At 35.1% G+C, this 24,535-nt stretch overlaps 1 protein-coding gene across 1 annotated transcript in view; it reads left to right on the top strand.

Annotated features, from left to right (window-relative positions):
• grik4 (glutamate receptor, ionotropic, kainate 4) overlaps positions 1-24,535 on the top strand; it is a 514,994-nt gene that overhangs the window by 439,335 nt on the left and 51,124 nt on the right. The window contains exon 12 of the mRNA XM_073817307.1: positions 18,544-18,651. Within this exon, the coding sequence (XP_073673408.1) occupies positions 18,544-18,651 (108 nt within the window). The remainder of the gene's footprint in view (positions 1-18,543; positions 18,652-24,535) is intronic.

Genomic DNA, 24,535 nt, shown 5'->3' with positions numbered 1-24,535 from the left:
TTGGTATTGTAAAAAAAGGACTTTTATTAGTAATTTTTTACAGTATTATTATTATTACAGTATAGTTCTTTTTTTGTTTAATATTTTTATTTCACAATATAACAGTAATCTCAGTTTTATCAAATTAATTTTTCAACATTTTTAATTGTCTGTGCAGATGCACTTAAACTATTAACTCTGAAATGGTTAATTAAAAATGAGGAAATTAAGACATAAATATTCGAAATTTATAGTAAAATGAAATTATTTTTGTGACTATTTTAGACAATTAGTACAAAATATTTCTTATTGTTTGATCACTTTATTTCTCAGTATCGCAGTAAATAATGTTATTGTAATTTTAATAAATTGTTACAGTATTTTACAGTAAAATAAAAAATATTTTAACACTCAGTTTTTATAGTCATCATTTTATACTTTTACTATAATAGTATATTTCTTATTGTTATATATTACTTTTTGTTTAGTAATTTTATTTCTCAGGATCATGGTAAATAATATGATTGTAATTTTACAATAAAATTAAAATGATTGCTTGTTTTTTTCACAGTATTTAAAGTATTATTACATTATATTTATTATTTTGTTTAATAATTATATTCACAATATCACAAAAATGTCTATAAAAGCTCAATGGTGTATCATTTAAAATTTCTACAGTAAAATTGTACAATATTTTATAGTAAAATAATTATTACAAATTATTGGTCAGTTTTTATAGTCATTATTTTACACTATTACAAAATATTTATTTTTATATTGTAATTTTACAATAAAATAAGATTATTGCATGATTTTATTTTACATTATTGAAAGTATTGTTAGAATATATTTATAATTTTATTTAATAATTCTGTTAACAAAAATCTCAATAAAAACTCAGTGGTTTATCATTGTACTCATATTTTACAGTAAAATTATTTCTCATTTTTATTTTACAATATTTAAAGTAATATTACATTATATTTATTATTTTGTTTAATAATTCTATTCACAATAATCTCAAAAAAACCTCAGTGATTTACCATTTGAAAATTTTACAGTATTTTACAGTAAAATAAAAGTTTTTATCACTCTGTTTTTATAGTTATTATTTTACACTATTATAACAAATGTCTAAAGTAACAAACATATTTCTTATTGTTTAATTATTTTATTTCTCAGTATTGCAATAAATAATATTATAATTTTGCAATAAAATAAAATTATTGCTCATTTTTATTTTACAGTATTTAAAGTAATATTACATTATATTTATGGTTTTGTTTAATAATTCAATTCACAATATCACAATGTCAATAAAAGCTCAATGGTTTACCATTTGAAAATTTTACAGAGAAATATTACTTTATTTTGCAGTATTTATTTTACAATATTACATTTTTAATATTATTAATAATATTATAACATTAATACATACATATTTCTTGTTTATTTTTTTATTTTACAATATCAAAATATTATAATCAATAATCATAAAAATTCATGACAGTTATTAATGTTATTATAGAGTCATGTTGAATTGGTCAAAAACAGTGGGAATGCAGCTTATGAAAAGTCAAGCAGTAAGCAGATTGTTCGAGTTTTTAAACATCTTGCAGCCATACCAGCATTTCACACTCAAAAAAAAATAAAATAAATAAATAAATAATTCGGAGTAAAAAAATAAAAAATTATGCAGACCTCAAATCACCCCGCTAGAATGATTAATTCTTTCTTAATATAGCTATTCATGCAATCTGGTAAAAAAAATGACTGTATTTTTTCATGTTGTAATATATATTGCAGAAAAGGAAAATATGCCAGTTTTTCCCAATATTTTTCCAAGCAGCCGTACCATTGATGCAGCTTCTTTAAAACAACCCACACAAGCGCACACACAGACACACATACTTCCAGCCCATTTGCCCAGCAGGTCTCAACCCTGCATCTTTCTCCCTGGGCTTGCGAGCGGCAATTGTCAATTGTCTTTATTTCCCCCATCGATAGCATCGTGGGCTATTAATTAGCCTGAGCTCTGTGGAGCCTAATAGCAGTCAGAAGCCGGCTGTCGGAGTCACGCTGCTGTTTATTTGTTTGTCTCTCTTGCTGCGGGGGGTTGGTCTGCTCACGCCAGCGCAGGCTACTCTTGACGATTTAGTAATTAAGTTTGGTAATAGAAGTAGTTAATCAAGGCCTGAGATTATACCACCTGCAGTGGAGGCCTGGCAGCAGGGAGGAGTAGCTTCTCTTCCCTGAAGGAGAGGCTTCAACTGTTGGATTTTCTCCCGCCGAGTACAGGCCGCATCTCCCGCCTCGCAATTGTCCCGCTTTGATTCTCCCCCTTGGCGGCAGAGCTCATCCTCAGTAGTTTAGACAGCGCCAGGCCCTGGTCTTCTATCTTGCGCTTGCACATCAGTTTTGAGGAAGCTAACTTGGAAATGTAGCTTTGTAAGCTACAGGCTACCCATAAAACTTTAAAACTTAAAATTTTACTTTATTAGGTGATATTATTTGAGGATGATTATTTGATGATAATATATACATTCACTATCAATACGATAGTATATTTTACATTACATTCTACCATAATATATTTTACATTTTAATTTATTCATGTGATGGCAAAGCTGTATTTCCAGCAGCCATTACTCCAGTATTTACATAGTCTCGCGTAGCCAGACCTTCAGACTGACGGCTGAAGGTCTGGAATTCTTGGCAGCTTTCATAGGCCAAGGCCCGCCCATAAGACTGTTTGATCGACATGTCAAACAGCCAATCACCATTCGTTTCGTTCAGCGTCACGTTTCTGTGCGTGGAAATGCCCCCACAACAACAGACTGGCGTGCAACAAGTCAGTCATTGAAATAACCAGCATTGAAAGATAACGAAGAAGAGGGAGAACAAGCAGTAAGTCAGTAATTTGTTCACGAACGTCGCAAATGTGTATAACAACAATGGCGTCTGCATAAGCACCTTTTAGCAAAACGCAAGTAAATTAGTCTGCACTTTGTTTCCCGGCGGACCGAAAATAAACGCGACACTCGCGTCTCCCGGAAATCCGGTCAAATTCAACTAATCAGATGACGACTTCGACATTCCTGAAGTGATTCCAGTTAAGTGTACCATATGCATCAGACGTTTAGCCAACGTTCCGTGGGCGTGACGTCTGAGGCTGAGACTAGTATTTACATGATCCTTCAGAAATGATTCTAATAATATATATATCTAATAATTAATATACCAATTTGATGTTTAAGAAATGTTTTGTCTTTGTCAATGTTGAAAACAGTGCTGCATAATATTATTGTGGAAACCATGTTATGTTTTTACTGTATTCTTTGATAATTAGCATTTATTTGAGAAACATTATAGATGTTTTACTGTCTTTTTGATCAATTTAATGTGTCCCTGCTTAAAAGTTTTAATTTCTTTAAAAAAAAAAGTCTTGACTCCAGACTTTGGAACAATGTATATAAACATTTAAACAAAAGAAAAAAATGTTTGAATATTACATTTTTACAAAAAGCACCAACTTACCCCCATTTTGGTTACATGTTTAACTTAATGTGTAACTTACTATTACTATTTTACTTAAAAAAGTGAATGGGTAAGACTTACATTTTTATACTGAAATGATTTGTAAAGCTGTATTGTATGGAAGCATGTTTACACCATTGTAAATAAAAAATAAAAAAGGTAATTGCGAATTTTTATCTTTTTTGTTTTCTAACAGTTGCAAGAAATTCTGACTTTTTAAAAAGAAAAAAAAAGGTGAGAAAAACTCACAATTGCAAGACAATAATTATAATACTTTTTTCTCAGAATTAGGGGTTTATATCTCGCAGTTGTGACATTTTTTCTCAGAATTGCATGTTTATATCTCACAATTTTAACTTTATAACTTTATAACTCGCAACTGATGTGAGTTTATATCTCACATTTAAGTCAGAATTACATAAAGTCAAAATTGCAAGTTATAAAGTGAGAATTGCAAGATATAAAGTCAGAATTGTGAGATATAAAGTCAGAATTGCGAGATATAAAGTCAGAATTGCAAGATATAAAGTCAGAATTGCGAGATATAAAGTCGGATTTGCGAGATATAAAGTCAGAATTACATGATATAAAGTCGGAATTGCAAGATATAAAGCCAGAATTGCAAGATATAAAGTCAGAATTGTAAAATATGAAGTCGGAATTGCTAGCTATAAAGTCTGAATTGCGAGATATACTGTAAAGTCAGAGTTAGGAGATATAAAGTAAGAATTACATAAAGTCAGAATTGTGAGTTATAAATTCAGAATTGCGAGATATATAGTCAGATTTGTGAGTTATAAAGTTGGAATTGCAAGATATAAAGTCAGAATTACGAAGTCAGAATTGCGAGGGAAAAAGTTGGAATTGCGAGACAAAGTTGGAATTGCGAGATATAAAGTCGGAATTGTGAGATAAAAAGTCAGAATTGCGAGTTATAAAGTCAGAATTGTGAGTTATAAAGTCAGAATAGCGAGACATAAAGTCGGAATTGCAAGTTATAAAGTTGGAATTGCAAGACAAAGTTGGAATTGCAAGATATAAAGTTGGAATTGTGAGATATAAAGTCAGAATTGTGAGTTATAAAGTCGGAATTGTGAGATAAAAAGTCGGAATCCTGAGTTATAAAGTCAGAATAGTGAGACATAAAGTCGGAATTGCAAGTTAGAAAGTTGGAATTGCAAGACAAAGTTGGAATTGCAAGATATAAAGTTGGAATTGTGAGATATAAAGTCAGAATTGTGAGTTATAAAGTCGGAATTGTGAGATAAAAAGTCGGAATTGCAAGTTATAAAGTCAGAATTGCGAGATATAGGGTTGGAATTGCGAGACAAAGTCGGAATTGAAAGATATAAAGTCGGAATTGCGAGATATAGGGTTGGAATTGTGAGATAAGTCGGAATTGCGAGTTATAAAGTCAGAATTGTGAGACATAAAGTTGGAATTGCGAGATATAAAGTCGGATTTACGAGATAAAATTCAGAATTGCGAGGTATAAAGTCAGAATTACAAAATACAATCTCGCAATTCTCAGAGAAAAAAAAATTCAAATTGTAAGATAAAAATGTCTTACCTTTTTTTCATTCAGTGGCAGAAACAGGCTTCCATAGCATTGTCATTTAAAGTGATATTGATTATTGTAAAGCTGTATTGCCATGACAGGTGACATCCATGAACACAGAAATTTGTCATGCTATACTGCTATTGTTGGAAAAGTTAGCTAGTAACAGGATAGGCAATGTTTTTAAGCAACCAGGCACTGTCGTGCTCCTAAAAAAAAAATAACTGGTAGCGTCACTAATTTTAGTTTAATTTCTTCTCAACACTGATACACACTCACAGCAGGTTGTTTTAATACACACACAGCTATTTGAATTCGATTATGTTCGCCTAGCTCTGTTGGCTTGCTCTTTCTTTCAACTGAATTTGTTTACTTGTCCTCCCAGCACGAGACCTCATTTATTAGTCCCGTCTGTGTCTTATGTAGGTTTTTATCACAGTGGCTGAAGACAACAGTAGTCGCTAAGCTCCGTCAAGTTTGCACCCCACGTAGAACATTGGAGAGGAGTCAACACTTCCCGACACACGCTGGGAGTTAAACTATGAATTCGCTTCTTGTCTTGAAAGATATCATACCGCACCAGCTGGTTTGGCATGAGCCTTGCAAATCAACTCGAGACCAGTCGATTTAGACCATAAGGCACAAGTTCTTCACATTTCAAAGCGCTTAAAGAGCTCCACAGAGTGATATTTTTATTTCCGAAGGACCCATTTCTCACATACTCTATGGTTTGGTGCCAGTATAAAAACACGTTTCTGACAGAATTTGGAGAAATGGAGGTTGAGGAGCATTTTGAGGACTTCAGCATTATCGCTGATAGAAATCATGAATTACCCGTTTATGTCTTCATCCGAGCGGCAATAAAACTGTCACAGCAGCCATAACATTCCTCTGTAATGTACACAATTTGTGTCAGCGCGTGAGCCCGCCTGGGGAGAGCAATAATGTGGATGTGATGAAATATGAAGGAGCGGGTCTGCGAACGCTCAAGCGAATAAGAAGATGAGAGGTATGTCTGTGAGAAAAACTGCACTGTGTGATGGTCAGGTCTCTTAAAAGTGTGTTTTTCCCCTCAGGTCCATATCATCTGGCCTACCAATCATCCTCTGACATGGGCTTTATGGCTAATTGCTCAGCCCAGGCTCAACTTTTACCATTGCAGACACTGTTGTCTGCTTCTGAGGAGAGAGAAACAGAGATGAGAGTCTGAAAAAGTCCTGAGGTCATGAGAGCTGGTAACTACGCTGACTTGAAAAGAAGCCGGAGAGGCACGCAAGGCTCGTCTCTTTTTAGCACCCGACATTAAAGCCAATATGTTTGTATTCAGCAAGTGTTGCGGTAATTAAAGTGAAGAGGCTTGTGTGAGCGTGGATGTGGATAAAAACTGTTTGATTGTAGACCACAGGGGATTTTCTTTACGTGTCTTTGCTTCTCTGTTTGGACTATGTCTTGGTTGTATACTAGCAGATTGGATGGATAAATCAAAAGAAGAATGGACGAGGTACTTTATACAGTTAGACACTTTTAAACTTTCTCTTTTAAAGCTAAACTTTCCAGCTTCTGAAACTGTAGTGAAATTTTATGACCACCTATCACAATTTTCATTTGGTTTGAAAGCGTAGGCTTAAATCGAAAAGCCATACCAGCGATTTTCCTCACAAATTGCCTTGAATTTTGAGTGAAAACCCGAGCATGATAAGCATGATAAGTGTCGACATGTTTATTTACATCCTGCCAGGATGGCGTCTAGCATTTCTTGTCTCTGCCATTTGTAAGCTCTTTCAGTAGCTGTGTCTACTAAAAGCCTCAAAGGCTTCAGGGCAGAAGTGGTGAGAACAAATACGCGGGTCTTTAGAAAGTTTTATTTGTCCACAGGCATCTTCCCATTCTTTTCTCCTCTTCTTATTGCTAGGAAAGCAGTGAAGACTTACATTGCTTCTCTTGTTGCCCTTCGACTGAAAATTGGAAACAAAGCCATACAATGTGGGATCGTATCAGTATTTTATTTTTGTTTTGCGGTAAAAAATAGCAACAGGTAGTGCCAGTAGCTCACAACCATTTGATGTCATCGAAATAATGGCCCCCATAGTCCAAAATATGTATAAAATTATGATGATTTTAAAAAAAGTAGTTTTTTACTACATATTTCAGTAAGAGACATCATTTACATTATATTAAACCGTACAAAGCCATCATGAATAATGATGTATATTGTTATGTATGTCAAAAAAAACTATTCATGCTGTTGCTCATGAGGGTCAAGGTGCTACAGTAAATACTGAATAAACAGCAATATGTGATATTGTAGGCTATTATTGTGACTCACGGTTGTGAAATTTATAATGTGACACATAACATAGTTTTGTATCTGTAGCCTGGAATTGAACAAGATTGGTTTTCAGGATATTACGGTTTTTGTGACATCAGCAATGTTTGAACAACACACTTCCTGACATCCTCCTTTTAACTTGCTTTCTCTCTGCTCCAATCTTAAAAGACTGTAAATGTACTTTTCTATTTTTACTCTTGTGTAAATCATCCAAATCCCATATAAATCCCATTTACTACTGCATATAAATGATATAACAGTCGGTTCCCAATATTTTAAGGTAAAAATCTAATATGCATTAAAGAACTCTATGAAATTATAGTTCTGTAACTCTCAAATGAACTGTATTATGATCAAGGTCATGACACCTCCATGCCGAAAAAGCAGCAAAAGCTCCAAGAAGGCACATTCACACTTTTTATTTTCTGGGCTGCCACTAGGAGAACCTGATGTACAACTGTTACAGTTAGTTAAATGCCCTACAGGCTTGGCATAGGCATAAATTTACAGCTTTTTACCAATATTTCAGTTCTCACAGGACTGTTCTTACCTTTGGTTATTTTTCCAGAGCGTTTTAAATTAAAGGACATTGTAATCTTTGCAGACACAAGAATGCACAGTCCGTAAAAAATCGAGGAAAATTACTGACACGGCCAATTCAGAACAGGATTAAAATCACAAAAAAGCTCTGGTAATTATTACATCACCCCACCTCGGAGAAGGGCTTAAGTTTCCATAGATGGGCCATATGGTCTGGGAAGGGAGCTTTGCTTTGTGAATGTCATAGTATCTCTACATGGTACAAAGAAAAGAGCAAGGAAAATCCTGTTTTTCCTATCCTCTTCAAGGATATCTTAAACCATTGAGTTTTGTATTTGTATTTTTTTTTTTTTATCAAATGGTTGCATTTTTTTTGCATTTATTTTATTACTTTATTTTATTATTTTATTTATAAAATTTAATTTGTACATTTAAAGGATAACTGTTGCCAAAATGCAACCTGGGCTGTTTTTTTTTTTTACTGTAAACGAGACAAACTTATATCTAAAAGCATAATTACGACAAACAAGCCGTTTTTGAGATTGACCGTGATTTAGTTTTGTGGTCAGTGGCCGGTGAATGGGAATACTAGGGGCGTACATTTGAGCGCATCGTTATTTTTACAACACTAAGAAGGCTCGACACACCATGACACTTTGCTCGAAGTATCGCCTGGGTCTCTACACATGAACTCGAGCATTGAGAACATTGTGTACACAGAGTTTACTAAAAAGAAAGTTTTTGAACAACTCACTTACACTGTTTGGGTTTCTGCTCGCGGCCGTCTTGCCAGTCAAGAAGTATCGATCTCCGAATGCGAATGAATGGACTCCATAGGACGAAATATTAGGCTTATATGAGGCTCATTTTACAACTAGAAGTTTAATATTGTTTTTCACTTGCGACAAAACAATGAATTAGCCGTGCATTTATATGGAAATATGCTTTAGGAGCTATCCATCCTCGCACTCGGAGATCAATCTCAAAAACGGCTCATTTGTCGTAATTATGCTTTTAGATATAAGTTTGTCTCGTTTACAGTAAAACAAAAAACAGCCCAAGTTGCATTTTGGCAATAGTTATCCTTTAATTGTATACACTTGTCTAATATACAGTTGAAGTCAAAAGTTTACATACACCTTGCAGAATTTGCAAAATGCTAATTATTTTACCAAAATAAGAAGGATCATACAAAATGCATGTTATTTTATATTTAGTAGTGACCTGAATAAGATATTTCACATAAAAGCCATTTACATATAGTCCGCAAGAGTAAATAATACTTGAATTTATAAAAAAAATAACAGAAGGAAGCACAATGCATTAAGAGACGGGAGTGAAAACTTTTTGAATTTGAAGATCAGGGTAAATTTAACTTATTTTGTCTTTTGGGGAACATGTAAGTATCTTCTGTAGCTTCTGAAAGGCAGTACTAAATCAAACAAATGAATTATATTTAGGCAAAAAAAGAAAAATGTACACATCCTTATTCCTTTCAAAAGTATTCACCCCCTGGCTCTTAATGCATAATTTTCCCTTTTGAAGCATCAGTGAGTGTTTGAACCTTCTGTAAAAGTTGCATATATTCTCTCAGTTGTCCTTAATGTGAATAGATGGATCTCAAAATCATAGTCGTTGTTGGAATGGGTTCAAATACACAAAAATGCTGAAAAAACAATGAATCTGTGAGACCTAAAGGATTTTTTCTAAAGAACAGCGGGCAGTTTAATTGTTCAGGACAAACAAGGGACTCATGAACAACTATTACTGAACAAACACAAAAAACACAGCTGTGGATCATTCAGGTAACAACCCAGTTTTAAGAATCAAGTGTATGTAAACTTTTGAACAGGGTCATTTTTATTAATTCAACTATTATTTTCTCTTGTGTACTATATGTAAGCATCTTTAATGTGAAATACCTTATTCAGGTCAGCACTAAATAAAAAATAACATGCATTTTGTAATCATTTGTTTGTTATAATTATTATGGCATTTTTAATTACCAATTCTTGCACTTTGTTGTTTTTTGTTAACGTGAATACTTATAGTCACTACACTTGCTTCAGCAATATTGTGCATATAACAATCCTGCTTTTATAAAATGCTTTAGAATTGATTTCTCCGTTCACCATTACCCATGCTCAGCCAGTCAGGACCTTCAGAGACTTGAAGGAGGAAGAAGCTAGCAGAGCTAGAGAATAAATGAGAAATGATGAAAAGGGGACTAGACAGTATGTAGGATTTGGTCTCAGCCTATCTTCTCCTCCTTGCTTTCAGTGTTCGCATCCGGACAGTGGGAGCTTTGGCAGAGCATTGTTAAGTGTGTGTGGGGGGGGCGTTCGGAGAAAGCTTTGATGTGAGCTGCGCTTTGGGTGGAGCTTGACGGGCTCTGATCTCCAGTGTCTCCTCATTATAGGAACGGCCCTGCAGCAAGCGGATAATGTCAAATAATGAATGTTGAAATTGGCTCTGCTATTTGGGAATAACAAGAAATGTTTTTCTATTGGCGGTTATGTGCTGCAAATTGAAATTTTGATTGTAGTAAAAGGTCACGTCTTGAAAGGGACTATACCCACATGACCTTTCCAACAGCCCTTTAACTCTTTATCCGTCGGCGTATGTTTGCTGCTAATGACTGCAGGTGTGACATTCTCATCGTTCCACATGAGAGGCGGGAATTCTGGCCTCAGAATAAACGGCAGCGGGCAGCCGCCAAACGAGCCGATGTGGACTTGTTTTTGAGTCGCAGGTCACAGGGTCACTGGGTTGTAAAGAACACTCACAGATTGGTGCGATGACACTTGGCAGCTTGGCGGTGCTCCAAGCGAAGATAGTGCCATTCAACCACTGTATACACCCACTTCACGTTCAAACACGCTCTTGAGAACCTGGACTCATACACTGATAGTTTGATAGTGGGTTGACAAGTCGCACACAGATACAGTTGCCTCTTTGTCCTATTAGTTTGAGCTCCATTCGAGAACTGACTGAAAGGTTGTGACGGCTCACAATAGGCGTTCATGTTATCTCTGGAGCCGCGGTGCTTTCTAGGGCCATGCTTGGGCTTATCCGTCGCCGCCTTCTTCCTCCCTCCATCTGTATTGATCTGTGTCGACTCCTTCGTGCCTCCATTCACAGAATATACCAGACTCTGCCTGCCTGCTCCAGCCACCCCACTGGTTTTCATTATTGGGTAGATTTGCAGCAAGCAGGATGGGGAAAAGCAACAAAAAGGAAGATGGGAGACGTAAAGGAGTGTGTCGGCACAGCGGAGGTGATAATGGCATGTGTTACAGCCAGGTATGGAGCTCTATGATTATTGCTGACAACCACTAACCTGACATTATCAGAAAGTTAAAACGCATGTAGAGTTGTACGTTTGTACCTTTTCTTCACTTTCATCCCCGGAAACCTTCGGCAGAACTTTCTTGTTAGCATTACGGTGGTAAAACCCTCCCGAGATATAAACCTACAACAACACCTCTGCCGACTAAAGCAGACTGACTGATGTTGAACTTGAGAAGTCTGTCCCTGAGTACATTATGTGCTTTGATCAGGCGTACAGGATGCTGTAAGTACCGCTTGTACAAGCAGTGGAGCTCAAATTTGACTTTGATATTGTGTACTTGTCAGCGGTAATTAATGACAAGCACTCAAAGCTCTTGATTAATCGCGACTCGTTTAAATGAACAGGATATGGGTCCTGCTCAGCCAGTTGCTCCCATTTACCTTGGCTTGTTGCTCTCATTTTACACACTTAATTACCACAACTGCTCCCTTATAGCCTCTTAAGGGCTCAGTTTAGAAAATGAGTCGCTTGCTGGGCCTTTATTGTGATTATTTATACCATAGACATGAAACGGACTAAAGACCTTTAAGGGTGTTAAACCGTGAAACCCATTCACCTTTAAATCAGTGGGAATCATGGTCAAACGTTTAAATGGCGACAATGAACTTTAGGCCAATCTCATTAGATTCTCTCTGGACAAGCATGCCTTTCTTGTATTTTTTATAAGTACTATTTCTAACACTTTGTGGGGTAAATTATTCTACCTTAATTATTAGGGATGAACATCAGTATCATTTCGGTGTTAATTTATTATTGACCCATATGGATGGATATATATCGGCTGATGTTGGATATTTAGTGCTAATTTCCAGATTGCCTACATTTACTAGTAGCTTTTATTTATTTATTTATTTTAGATCATTTACTGTAAAGTTTGTAATATCTGCAATTTATCGGTTATCAGCATGTGAAAGTTACCCCGCAAGTTCCCCGGGTATTAAGACTTTTATGGCTTAATAGAATGTGAATTATGTTTTTATACTGAAATACATAACCAGTCAAAAGTTTTTGAACTGTACGTTTTTTTTTATTGTTTTTTAAAGAAGCCTCTTCTGCTCACCAAGCCACCAATTTATTTGACCCAAAGTACAGCAAAAACAGTAATAAAAAAAAAACTATTTAAAATAACTGATTTCTATTTGAATATATTTTAAACTGTAATTTATTCCTGTGATTTTAAAGCTGAATTTTTAGCATCATTACTCCAGTCACATGATCCTGCAGAAATCATTCTAATATTGCTGATTTGCTGCTCAAAAAGCATGTATCATTATTATTATGTTGAAAACAGCTGAATAGAATTTTTTTCAGGTTTCTTTGATGAATAAAAAGTTCAGACGAACAGCATTTATCTGAAATAGAAATCTTTTGTAACATTATAAATGTCTTTATTATCACTTTTGATCAATTTAAAGAATCCTTGGTAAATAAAAGTACTACTTTCTATAATATCTTTCCCCTTCCAAAAAATTATACTGACTCCAAATATTTGAAATGTATAGTGTATAATGTTACAAAAACATTTTATTTCAAAAAATGCTGATCTTTGGATCTTTCTATTCATCAAAGAATAAAAAATGTTCATCAAAAATGTTTGTTGATCAGCAAATCGGCATATTAGAATGATTTCTGAAGGATCATGTGACATTACGAATTACATGTGAATTACATTTTTAAATATATTCAAATAGAAAACCGTTATTTTAAATAGTAAAAATATTTCAAAATGTTACTGTTTTGCTTTACTTTGGATCAAATAAATGCAGGTTGGTGAGAAGAAGAGACGTCTTTAAAAATCATTAAAGATCTTACTGTTCAAAAACTTTTGACTGGTAATGTATGTAGTAAAAAAAAAACATTAAAGACTTGACTTTTATACATATTTTGGTCTATGAGATGGGAGTTTTTCAGCATACCCTAACTGTATTGAACCGGAATACACAGAGAGCATTTGAGGTTAAAAAGTATATAAATTGTCAATTTTTTAGAAACTAACCAATTGTTTCTCTAGATAAGACCCTTCTTCATTGACTGGGATCATTAAGAGCTCATTTTTTGGAATCTGAATTTGCCATTTGTTTAATTATCGGCATCACCCAATGAGTTTGTATGTTTGGTCGATACACACTAACATTCCCAGTACACACAGACTTGCATTGGCTATATAAAAATACAGTAAACATGTTTTTGTATTTGTAAAAATGAAGCACATTTTCTTTTAAAGGTTAGGTTCCAGTATTTCTAACTAGCTGTACATAAAAACAACAGAAGTCTATGTAATGTGAAAGTGTGTGTGTGTGTGCTTTAGTTGCCACTCTGGGCATGTTTTGTTCCTCATGTTTGTCAGAGCTGTTTGTGCTGAGTAGATGACTGCTCTCAGAGTTGTTCCTCCCTATTGGACGAATTCCAGACTCTCCTCCTGCCCACAGCTTTAATGCGCGGTCCCTCGCTGTCCCTGACTGCACCCTCTGCCTACACGTCCTCCTCCTCTCTTTGCTTTATGTCTCTCCTAATAAATCCTAATTGTTCTTGGTATCGCACCATCTCTCTCTCTATTGAAATGGGTTGGAGATCAGGGTCTGGCTCTGGGTTCTTTTTAGCTCATCACAGCCATGTGCTGCTGATTCCAAAGAGCCATCAAGGCTGTTTGGCTGCCACTGGATTTCATTTGTGAGAGTAAGGTGGCATCTCTACCACAAAGGCGAAGAGGGAACGAAATAGAAAGCAGGATCTTTTGATCATATTCTCAGAGGAATTCTGTGTTTCCGTGTGCCCTTGCATTCTCACTTTACCCTTTCTTCATCTCTTTCTGTGTTCACTGCAACAACTAAAAAAGAAGATACATTTACTAAAAGAAAAACTATAGGTTATTATTATAATTAATATATATTAAGCCTTGTTTTCATAATATATTATGTGTATTGTCATGAAAAATCTGTGGCAAATTATTTCATTTTATCCATTACTAAATTTTGTTGATTTATAATTAAATGAAATAAATGTCTTGGTTTGAGAGAACATGTATTGAATTTATTTTTTATATCCCATTGTGAAAAATATTTTATTTTATTTTATTTTATTTTAACTGTTACTTAATTAATTTATATTTATATTTATGCTTAAGTTATATTTATTCTTAAATAGACAAAAAGAAATTACTTGTTTTAAGAGGATATGTCTAGAATTAAATGTTTTTGGTATCTAATTGTCACACTTTTTAATTTTATTTTAACCATTGCTAAATTGTGTTAGATTTACAAAAGAAATGTATAACATATCTTGAATTTATTTTTTAAATCCCATTGTCAGATTTTTATTTTATTTTATTTTATTTTATTTTATTTTATTTTATTTTATTTTATTTTATTTTATTTTATTTTATTTTATTTTATTTTATTTTATTTTATTTTATTTTATTTTATTTTATTTTATTTTTTGGTTTTTGGTTTTTGGTTTTTGGTTTTGTTGTATTTTAACCATTACTTAATTCTGTTATATTTAGCCTTAAAAAAGACAACAATAAATAACTTGTTTTGAGAGAATATGTCTAGAATTAAGTATTTAAGTATATCTAATTGTTACACTATTCATTTTATTTTATTTATTTTTATTCTTTTTTTTACTTATTTTATTTCATTTCATTTTTATTTGTTATCCATGGCAAATTATTTTATTTTAACATTACAACATTTTGTTAGATTTAAAAAGAAATGTATTGATTTGTGAGAACATATCTTGAGTCTATTTATTATATCCATTGTCAAATAAATTTTATTTTATTTTTATTTGTTATCCATGGCAAATTATTTTATTTTAAGCATTACTAAATTTTGTTAGATTTAAAAAGAAGTTTATTTTATTTATTTATTTATTTACTTACTTACTTATTTTTATGCTTGGCAAATTATTTTATTTTAACCATTACTAAATTTTATTACAGTTAAAAAGAAATGTCTTGGTTTGAGAAAACATATTTATTTTTAGAATTTATATGTATTATCCCATTGTCAGATTTATTTTAGTTTTATTTATTTTCGGTTTTATTTGAATCTTTACTTAATTCTGTTATATTTATGCTTAAAAAAGAAATGAGAGTATATGTCTAGAATTAAGTGTTTTTGGAGTCACATTGTATATTTTATTCAATTTAATTTAATAAAATAATAATAAAAAAAGAAATGCCTAGAGCAACAAAAACTTAATTCTGGATATTTTCTCTGAAGCATGTCTTAATATCTTCCATCTGTTTTGCTTCTCAAGAAAATATATCTTGTTTCAGGTAATATTATAGTGCAAGACAAGACCAAAATAATGATTAAGAAAATATTTTTCACAGTGTGCTTTGAGAAACAGGTTTACAGTTGAAAGAATGCTGAGCTATTTTCAAATGGATTATCCTCGGCATCTTGCAATCTCACGAGGATCAGTGCAATCTTCAACAGCAGCTCTCCTTTGCAACATAAAAGTCAAACTAGTGCAGATGTATTTTGCCCTTGCTTTTAGGAGTGTTTCACGCAAGGTCCCCCATGCAAGCAGGATTTGGAGAAATATTCCTGGGTCTGTGGCTGCAGCATCCGTAAAGTCCTTAGAATAACACTACTAGATTGGTTTTGCTTCTTACATTCACTTTGAACAATAGAAAGTTCCTGTTGCTCACTTTCTTCCCTGTTTGTGGCCCTTGACACTTTCATATCTCAGAGAGCAGGTAATTTTAGATCCAGCGCAGTGCTGCATCATCCTCCCCTGTGTCGTTTGGGTCTATGGAAACGCTAGGGATCAGGTATTGAGGGGAAGATAAATAGAGCAGCACATCAGCAGAATACTTCAAGCAGGAGGCCCAATGAACCATGCCGCTTTGTAATTATAATAAAAAATAAAAATGATGGCTGATTTAGGACTGCCATGTGTGTTGGGTGGAGACTCAGCCTCCCATTAAAGGCAGCGTGGCCTCCATATAGGCGGTCTAACGGAGGGGTGCCAGCCAAAACCGGAATGATAATGAGGACATTGGCTCGCTTCAGAGAATTGGGGTGTAATTGAGTTAATGAATGCATTCTGTTGCATCTCTGATTGAGCGCATGTCCCTTCGCCACTTCCTTTAAGGTGTTCTGACTGTTCTGTGTGTGTGTGTGTGTCGACAAGCTCACTTCCGCATTCTCCTCCACCTGACATTGAGCTTTAAAGGAATAGTTCATGCTGGAATTAAAATAGTCATAATTTACTCTCCCTCATGTCTATCCCTTTGTGTCTCACCCGTATGATTTCTTCTGTGGAACACTAAAAGCCCATTTTTTAACCATATCTTGGTCACTCTTCTTAAAGGGAACATTGGATGCAACATTCACTTTTACATATAAATGTGTCTTAGCAGTGTGTAAACAATAATAAAAATTCAGCAGAGCAGAGCTCATTAGCAATTAAAGAAACATGCACCGAAACGGCTTACTGCGAACAAAGCTGTTTTTGAGTAAAAAACAAGTGTAAAAAGGGTGTTGTTTTACACGACCATTAAGGAATTTGAACCAAAATATGTTGCAGACATTTCTTAAAGACCCTAAAGAATTGTACCAACTTTGCATCTGGTGTACACTTTAATATAAAAAGCAAAGAAGGGATGGGAATGTCATGCTTCAAAATGACCAAAATGTCACGTAAATAAAAAAATACCCCCAAAATAGATTAAAAAAAATGATAAAAATTTTAAAAACTGCACCTACACAGTTGAATTAAATTTGTCATGACTGTTGAGATGTTAAAACCAATAAAAAGTATTCTCTCAGTTTTAGTGATTGTAAGGGACATTTTGGAGAGAGTCCATAACTTGGCTTCCATAGACATGGGATCCTTCTTTGATAGAAACGTTTTAACTCAGTTTTGATATATAAATTATTCCCAGTTTGAATAACCATTTTGGTTTTCATGCTACTAATGCTTTTAATGCATAAAAAGGAATAAACCAATGAATAAATGATTCTTGGCTGGTTTTGTCTGTGTGTCCTGCAGGAATGTTGTGACATTTCCCCAAACACAAAAACGTTATTTTATGTATTCTATTAATCAACATTAATAATAATCCATACAAAAGTCAAAAATGCCCCTAGAAATCTATTCTAGGCTAGAAATGTTGCCCCTTAAAGGAAAAGTAAATGTCTGCCCCTGCTCATGTGACCTTTATTTTGCTGTTATGTATTATTTACAGTGCCTTCATTCCTTTTACATTTTGTTATGTTGCTGCCTTATGTTAACCTGCTTTACATTACGTTTTTCGCATCATTCTACACTCCATACACCATAATGGCAAAGCACAAAAAGGTTTTTAACATCTTTGCAAATTTATTACAAATAAAAAAACTGAAATGATTCTGTTGCATAAGTATTCACACCTGGGACAGTTGAAATTAAGTTTAGGAGCATTTATATTGATTGTAGATGTTACTATGTTACTACTTTTCGGGTGGTGAGTGAAGGTAACCTGTGGCAAAATCAATTGAATGGGTATGATTTGGAAAGGCACACACTTCTTAAAAAAAGGTCTAACAGCTGAAAATGCATATCAGACCAAAAACCAAGCCCTAAGCTTAGACACAGGATTGCATCAAGCCATAGATCTGGGGAAGTGTTGAGAAAAAATTCTGCTGCATTGAAGGTTTATGTTTACGAGACATTGTTGTCAGTACAGCTGCAGAGAAAACGGCGGACAGCAAACAACTGGCCGAGGGTGGAAATATGCTAATACGGGTCAGTCTGTCAGTGGTTGTGGGCGGAGCTTGCGCAATATGACATCATACTGCTTAGAAAATCAAAACGGCTTGATAATTGAGACTGTGTTTTAGGGATTAAAAAAGGAAGTGAATGGATTTTTATCATTGTAGGATGGTTGTGTCCACACACTGCTAACACTATGTAAAAATGAATTCCGATGAGTGTATTCAATATCCCCTTTTAGTGAATAGCTATTTTAATTTTAGTCTGTTCCTCACACAAACTGTGTAGTTTCAGAAGACATGAACTATAACCCATTGGTCATATGGACTTCTTTTGTAATAATTTCATGATGTTGATGATTTTGGAAGCTTGAGAGTCTTTGAAACGACTTGAGGGTCAATAATTAATGACAGAAATGTAATTTTTGGGTTAACTATCCCTTTAAAGCTTCATGGTTGCTCTTTTTCATGTCATTGGATCTTCTGCTACACATAGTTCGCCTAAATGCTGAATATAACTCTTAATGTGTTTCTCCTACAGATCGGTCAGTGGCATTCAGAACAGGGACTGTCCATGGAGAGGAAGCTTCCATCGCTTAACGTGACTGACACACTATTCAACACCACTCTCACCATAACTACCATCCTGGTAAGTCCTACAGTATCTTCTACTCTGCTCCAGGTTCCTCAGTAGAGGACACACTTTACCAATTTAGCCAAGAGGATATATAGTTGCTTCTTTTTGTAGGAGTCTCTCTTTAGCTTTCAGAAACGGTCTGTCTAGTCTCTGATCACCTCAGGGTTCAGCGCTGATCTAAATAAAGACTCTCCTCTGAGATGAGTGGAAACTAACAAGTATGCGTGTGATAGCATTTCCTGAAGCAGCAACCACCAATTGAAGATGTAATCCGCTAGGCTGTTATCTAGGAGCAATTTTCTCATCTTCTCATACACTGTATAGTGATGAGAAAAAAGAGGCTCTTCGCAGCCTTAGGCCGGATGTCGCATATCTGGCTGGGTCATCCCTCACTAGCAAAGAGAGGGAAATAAAGAGCCTGTGAATGAAGAGGGGCCATGCAAGGTGAATGAAGCACTCAAAAGCCAATAAATAGCTGGTTTGAAGCAGCCTTGTTGAGGGCAGATGGAGAAATCTTCTTCTGTTCAATTTACACCTGATGAATGATATGATAAGTGTGGGGAACTGCTGAAAAGACTAACATTGTCATGCTGTTTACTAGCAAAACTTACTACTGGTCAACCAGCATTAAGATTTTTTTCAAAGTACTTCTGTTAATTGTTTTGGTTAAACTTATTTTGAGTATTATTTTTGCAGTTGCTTTGAGCTATAAAGTTGTTCTCATTATTTTCATGGTTGTTTGGGTTTTAGATGTTAAGTTGCCATGGCAAAGTAAAAGTAAGTAAAACTAGCTATAATTTTACACAGAAAAAAGGTTATTATTAACAGATTTTTTTTCACAGTAACATCATGCTGTGGCTATACTTGTTTTCACATTAGTCCTATTCATGTACATTGTAAATACCTATAAACCAGATTTTTTATAACATGCCTCAGAGAGAGGATTAATTGTTATGGTAATCAGCATAATGCCACAAATACCATAATCTTAGCTTAAAGGGATAGTTCACCCAAAAATGAAAATTCTGTCATTAATTACTCACATTTTGTTCCAAACCTGTAAGACCTTCATTCTTCTTTGAAACAAATTAAGATAGTTTTGAGCTTTCTGACACTGCATAAACAGCAACGCAACTGACAAGGTAGTAAGGACATTGCTAAATTAGTCCATGTGGCATCAGTGGTTCAACCATAATTTTATGAAGCAAGAGAATACTTTTTGTGTGCAAAGAAAACAAAAATAATGACTTTATTCAACAATTTCTTCTCTTCCGCGTCAGTCTTCGACACATGCTCACAAAAGTACCACGATGCATGACAGAATATAAATCTTTTGGGTAAACTATCCCTTTAAAGCCACTATGGACAAAATCAAGTCGCAGTCCACATTTTTACGATGTTTCACTTGGATATACAGTGCCTTACGAAAGTATTTATACCCCTTCATTTTTTTCATGTTTTGTTATGTTGCAGCCTACTTTAAATGACTTTTTTTCCAGATCAATCCACAGTCAATACATCATTGTCACAACTTCGTAAATATATAAAAAATCTTTTTGGGTATGATGCGACAAGATTTGCACATCACTATTTGGCAATTATCTGCCATTCTCCTCCTCACCTCTCAAGCTCTGTCAGGTTGGATGGAGGCAGATGCACATTTTCAGGTTTCTCCAGAAATGTTGGATTGGGTTCAAGACCAGGCTGTGGTTGGGCCACTCAAGGACATCCACAGAGTTGTCTATAAGCCACACTTGCTGTGTGCTTAGGGCCATTGTCCTGTTGCAACCTCTGCCCAGTCTGAGGTTCTGAATGCTCTGGACTTTCATTAAGGATATCTCAATATTTTCCAGTGTTGAGCTTTATTTTACTCTGACGAGTCCCTCAGTCCCTGCCACTGAAAAACATCCCCACAGCATGAGGCTGCTACCAGCACTCTTTACTTTTCGGGTGGTACTCTCCAGGTGATGAGCAGTGTCTGGTTTCCTCCATACCTGATGCTTGGAATTGAGGTTTATCAGACCAGAACATCTTGTTTCTCACAGTCTGAGGGTCCTTTAGGTGCTTTTTTGCAAATTCCAAGTGTGTGTTTCATGTGTCTCCACTGAGGAAAGGATTAAGTCTTGCCACACTGCCATAAAGCCCAGATCGGTGGAGTGTTGCAGTGATGTTTATCCTTTTGTAGGTTTCTCCTTTCTCCACATATAATCATGGAGCTTAACTAGAGTGACCATTAGGGTCTTGGTCACCACTTTAACCAAAGCTCTTCTCCATCAATTGCTCAGTTTGGCCAGGAAGCAATCTCTAGGAAGAGTCTTAGTTGTTTTAGACTTCTTCCATCAAGGGTAACGAAGACTATATGCTTCTGTGAACCTTCAATGCACCAGAATCTTCCCCAGATGTGTGGCTTGATGCAATCCTGTTTCTGATCTCTACGGACAGTTTTTTTTTTTTTTTACTTCAGGGCTTGGTTTTTGCTCTGATAAGCATTTTCAGCTGTTAGACCTTTTTATTAAGATGTTTGTCTTTCCAAATCATACCCATTCAATTGAATTTGCCACAGGTTAACTCCACTCAAAGTGTAGTAACATCTACAAGCAATATGAATGCTCCTGAGCTAAATTCAACTGGCCTAAATGAATAATTTCAGTTTTTTATTATTAATAAATTTACAAAGATGTTAAAAACCTGTTTTTGCTTTGCCATTATGGTGTATGGAGTGTAGATTGATGTGGGAAATAAAGTAGTTTAAAGCAGTTTAACATAAGGCAGCAACAAAACAAAATGTGAAAAAATGAAGGGGTATGAATACTTTCGCAATGCACTGTACTTCACAATTGAACAATCCTTTGTTAAAGTTTGTTGAAAAGCCTGGTGGGAACATCAGCACACAAGTCTCCAACAGAACATATGCTGCTGTTTTCAGCAGGTTTATGAATACAAACTGCTGTGCGGCACTGTAAGTGAAATAGAGATGATTATGTTGGAGAGGTTGTGCGTGTGTGTGTGTGTGTGTGTGTGTGTGTGTGTGTGTGTGTGTGTGTGTGTGTGTGTGTGTGTCACTAAAGGAACGAGTGGAATGCAGGTGGAACGATTAGTTCCTCTCAGATCTTTTACTGTTAATGTGCTTGATGATGTTCCAGCTGGGAGAACTAGGGAGAAGTTTGCACCATGTGTTTATTCCTCTTTAAAGATATACGAAGACTTTGGCCGCATTAAAGAGCCACCGAAGAGCAATTTCGGCTCTATCACGGCCCATTCATCACAGGCTGATTGCAAAGTCTGCTTTATCTCGGTAAACGCAGCACAGTTGAAAACATGCTGCAGAACTCGGCACCTGTGGACCACTCCACCAGCGTTTTCATTACTGCTGTGAGCTTTTGTCATCGCTGGAGTTACAGCACACACACAAACACAAAGATTGAATTTTACCCTGGTGATACGGGCTAGATCTAACATTTTTGTAAGGATAGACAGTATATTAGAGCTGGTTTGGCTTGAAGTGGTAAAGCTGTCTAAACTGTACAAACTGTTCTGTGGGGTTTTGTAGTTGCTCTTGATGCCTTTGGCATTATATCATGTGCAGAAGGAGCCAGAGATTCAGTGCTTTGATTGAGAACACACAAATAACAAGTGTTTGTTTGTAACATTTTTTATTTACTCTGCTTTTCATAACTCTCAGTCTTTGATTGAGAAAAAAAAAACTTTGCCACCATTGATAGACTGATGGCAGTTCCCAGACTAATATCCAATTTAGAGGCGTTGCTACCAGTATTAACGATAATCGTGATATTTAAATAATGAAATATCATTATCATGTTAATTAGGGGTGTCACAGTATACCATATATAGTATATATTTACATATACATTTAGACATTTAGCAGACGGCTTTAAAATGCTTTCCAGATCTTTAACAGACATCTTGCAGATGTGCGTGTGCTATCTGGGTAGTTATTCTTATAAGTTGTCTTTAACATTGTGCTAAACTAAAAGCGGTTAGCATTTTAGTCTCCTCTGTTTAGTGTAATTTCTATAGATATCGTGATATATCATTGTGAAAAATCTAATATCATCAAGCCCTAACCCAATTTAATATATGATATGATATTAGCTCACTGTACCTCACACGTATTGGAGAACTTCTCAGAATAATATTACTCCTTTAATACTCATTAATATTGCTGAATAATTTCTGACCTTTATATGGTAATAATTCTCTTAGCTGTGAGGAATAATGTGTGCTTAAATGGGTCATGAATTATTTTATAAAGTTCCTGGAGTCCACTTATAATATTTGTAGGATTATTAAAATCTGCTGTAATTGAGAAATACATTTTCCATGCTGATTTCAGCCCTCTGGTTTAAACTCTTAAATTATGGCCATTTATTCAATATGTAATATAAGTCTCAGGTGTCCCCTGTGACGTTTCAGCTCAAAATACCCCACAGATCATTTATTATATAATTTTGAAAATTATTTTGAATGGAAGCAGAAACACAGTTTTCATGCTTGGCTCTTTAAATGCAAATGAGCTTCTGCTCCCTGCCCCCTTTTTCCAGAATACAACTGTGCCTTTACAACTCATACCTCAGATACTCTGCCAAAAAACAATTGTTTGGTTTTGATTATCATGTCTATTACGCTGAAATCATGAGTTTTAAACCAAATTAGTTTAAACTTCTGATATAGGGTTTTCTGAGAACACACATCCAAAGCACGCACACAGAAAGCGGCTGTCGCATGGCATGTGAGTACTAAACTAAATTGTCTTTCATGTCTTATTGCACTTTAACTGTCAAGTACACACAAGTTTATGTTAAAAACACACAGGAGTTACAATAGCAGTCAATTATGTCTGTGAAAGAAAAGAGCTGGAAAAGAAATAGCATGTTTTTATTAGATCTGTGTGGCAGCAGTGTAATATACATTACATAAATCAATACATCCACTGTTTTCTTGTATCCTCTTTGTTGGGACTCTAAATAGAATTCTGTGCTCGTCTGTGCAGCCAAAGACAGAACAGTTAGCATGCTTTGCTTGAACTTTTGCCATGGCGTTAGAACTGGTACACCATTGTCACTTTTGAAAACAAAATGGCGGCGCCATGGGTGGAAATGTGCAGATTAAGGGGCGATAATTTTATAATATATACTTTATATAAAGCCATGTATTTTTTTTCACACTCCTTTTCAGAGAGAGAACTTCAGTGAGGGCATGCTGAGTGCTAACTTGTCGAAATTTAGTGTTACAATTGGCCACAGTCCCCCTGTAATCATTACTAGTGTGTAGTTGAGCAGTGGGCAATGGGGCCAAAGGTGAATTCACAGTTGTGCCACTTTGGCGTGTGGTAAAAAGCTGCTTCTTTTCACTTACCTCCCGCCGGCCAACTCAACCAGACACTATAAGAGCTTTTGGGTTTACTCTGTTTGACACAGTTAATGCCTAATTTGCATAATTCCCTTAGTGATTCAAATGCTAAAACAACAGACAAGGCGTGCAAATAACGCTGTTGTTTTATTTGTGTTTAATACTTTTTCAACCTTTCTGTGCTGTCATTTGATTTGGTTTGATATGCTTTCCTCTCAACAACTGCTGGCTTTCTCAGATAAAGCCGTCGACAGGACCCTTTTTCTAAGCTCAAATACATTTTGTTTTTCGCCTGTGAAACTGGGTTCACTTTCCGTTCAGCCTACAAAATCGCCTTTCTGTGATGCTATCTGCTGTGTTTTTCAAAAACGCCACATCATGCTTTGAATCAATTGAATCACTGAAAGAAGTCGTATGAGCCTTTACCGACCCGAATCGTCTCTGAGAAAAAAAGAAAAGCTAACTATTGTTAATCTGTATGGGTGCAATAGCAGAAGACAATAATGTGACATGGAGTGGATACTGT

Source organism: Garra rufa, chromosome 14, assembly GCF_049309525.1.
Source record: "Garra rufa chromosome 14, GarRuf1.0, whole genome shotgun sequence".
Taxonomy (NCBI): domain Eukaryota; kingdom Metazoa; phylum Chordata; class Actinopteri; order Cypriniformes; family Cyprinidae; genus Garra; species Garra rufa.
This window is presented reverse-complemented; position numbering and strand designations above follow the sequence as displayed.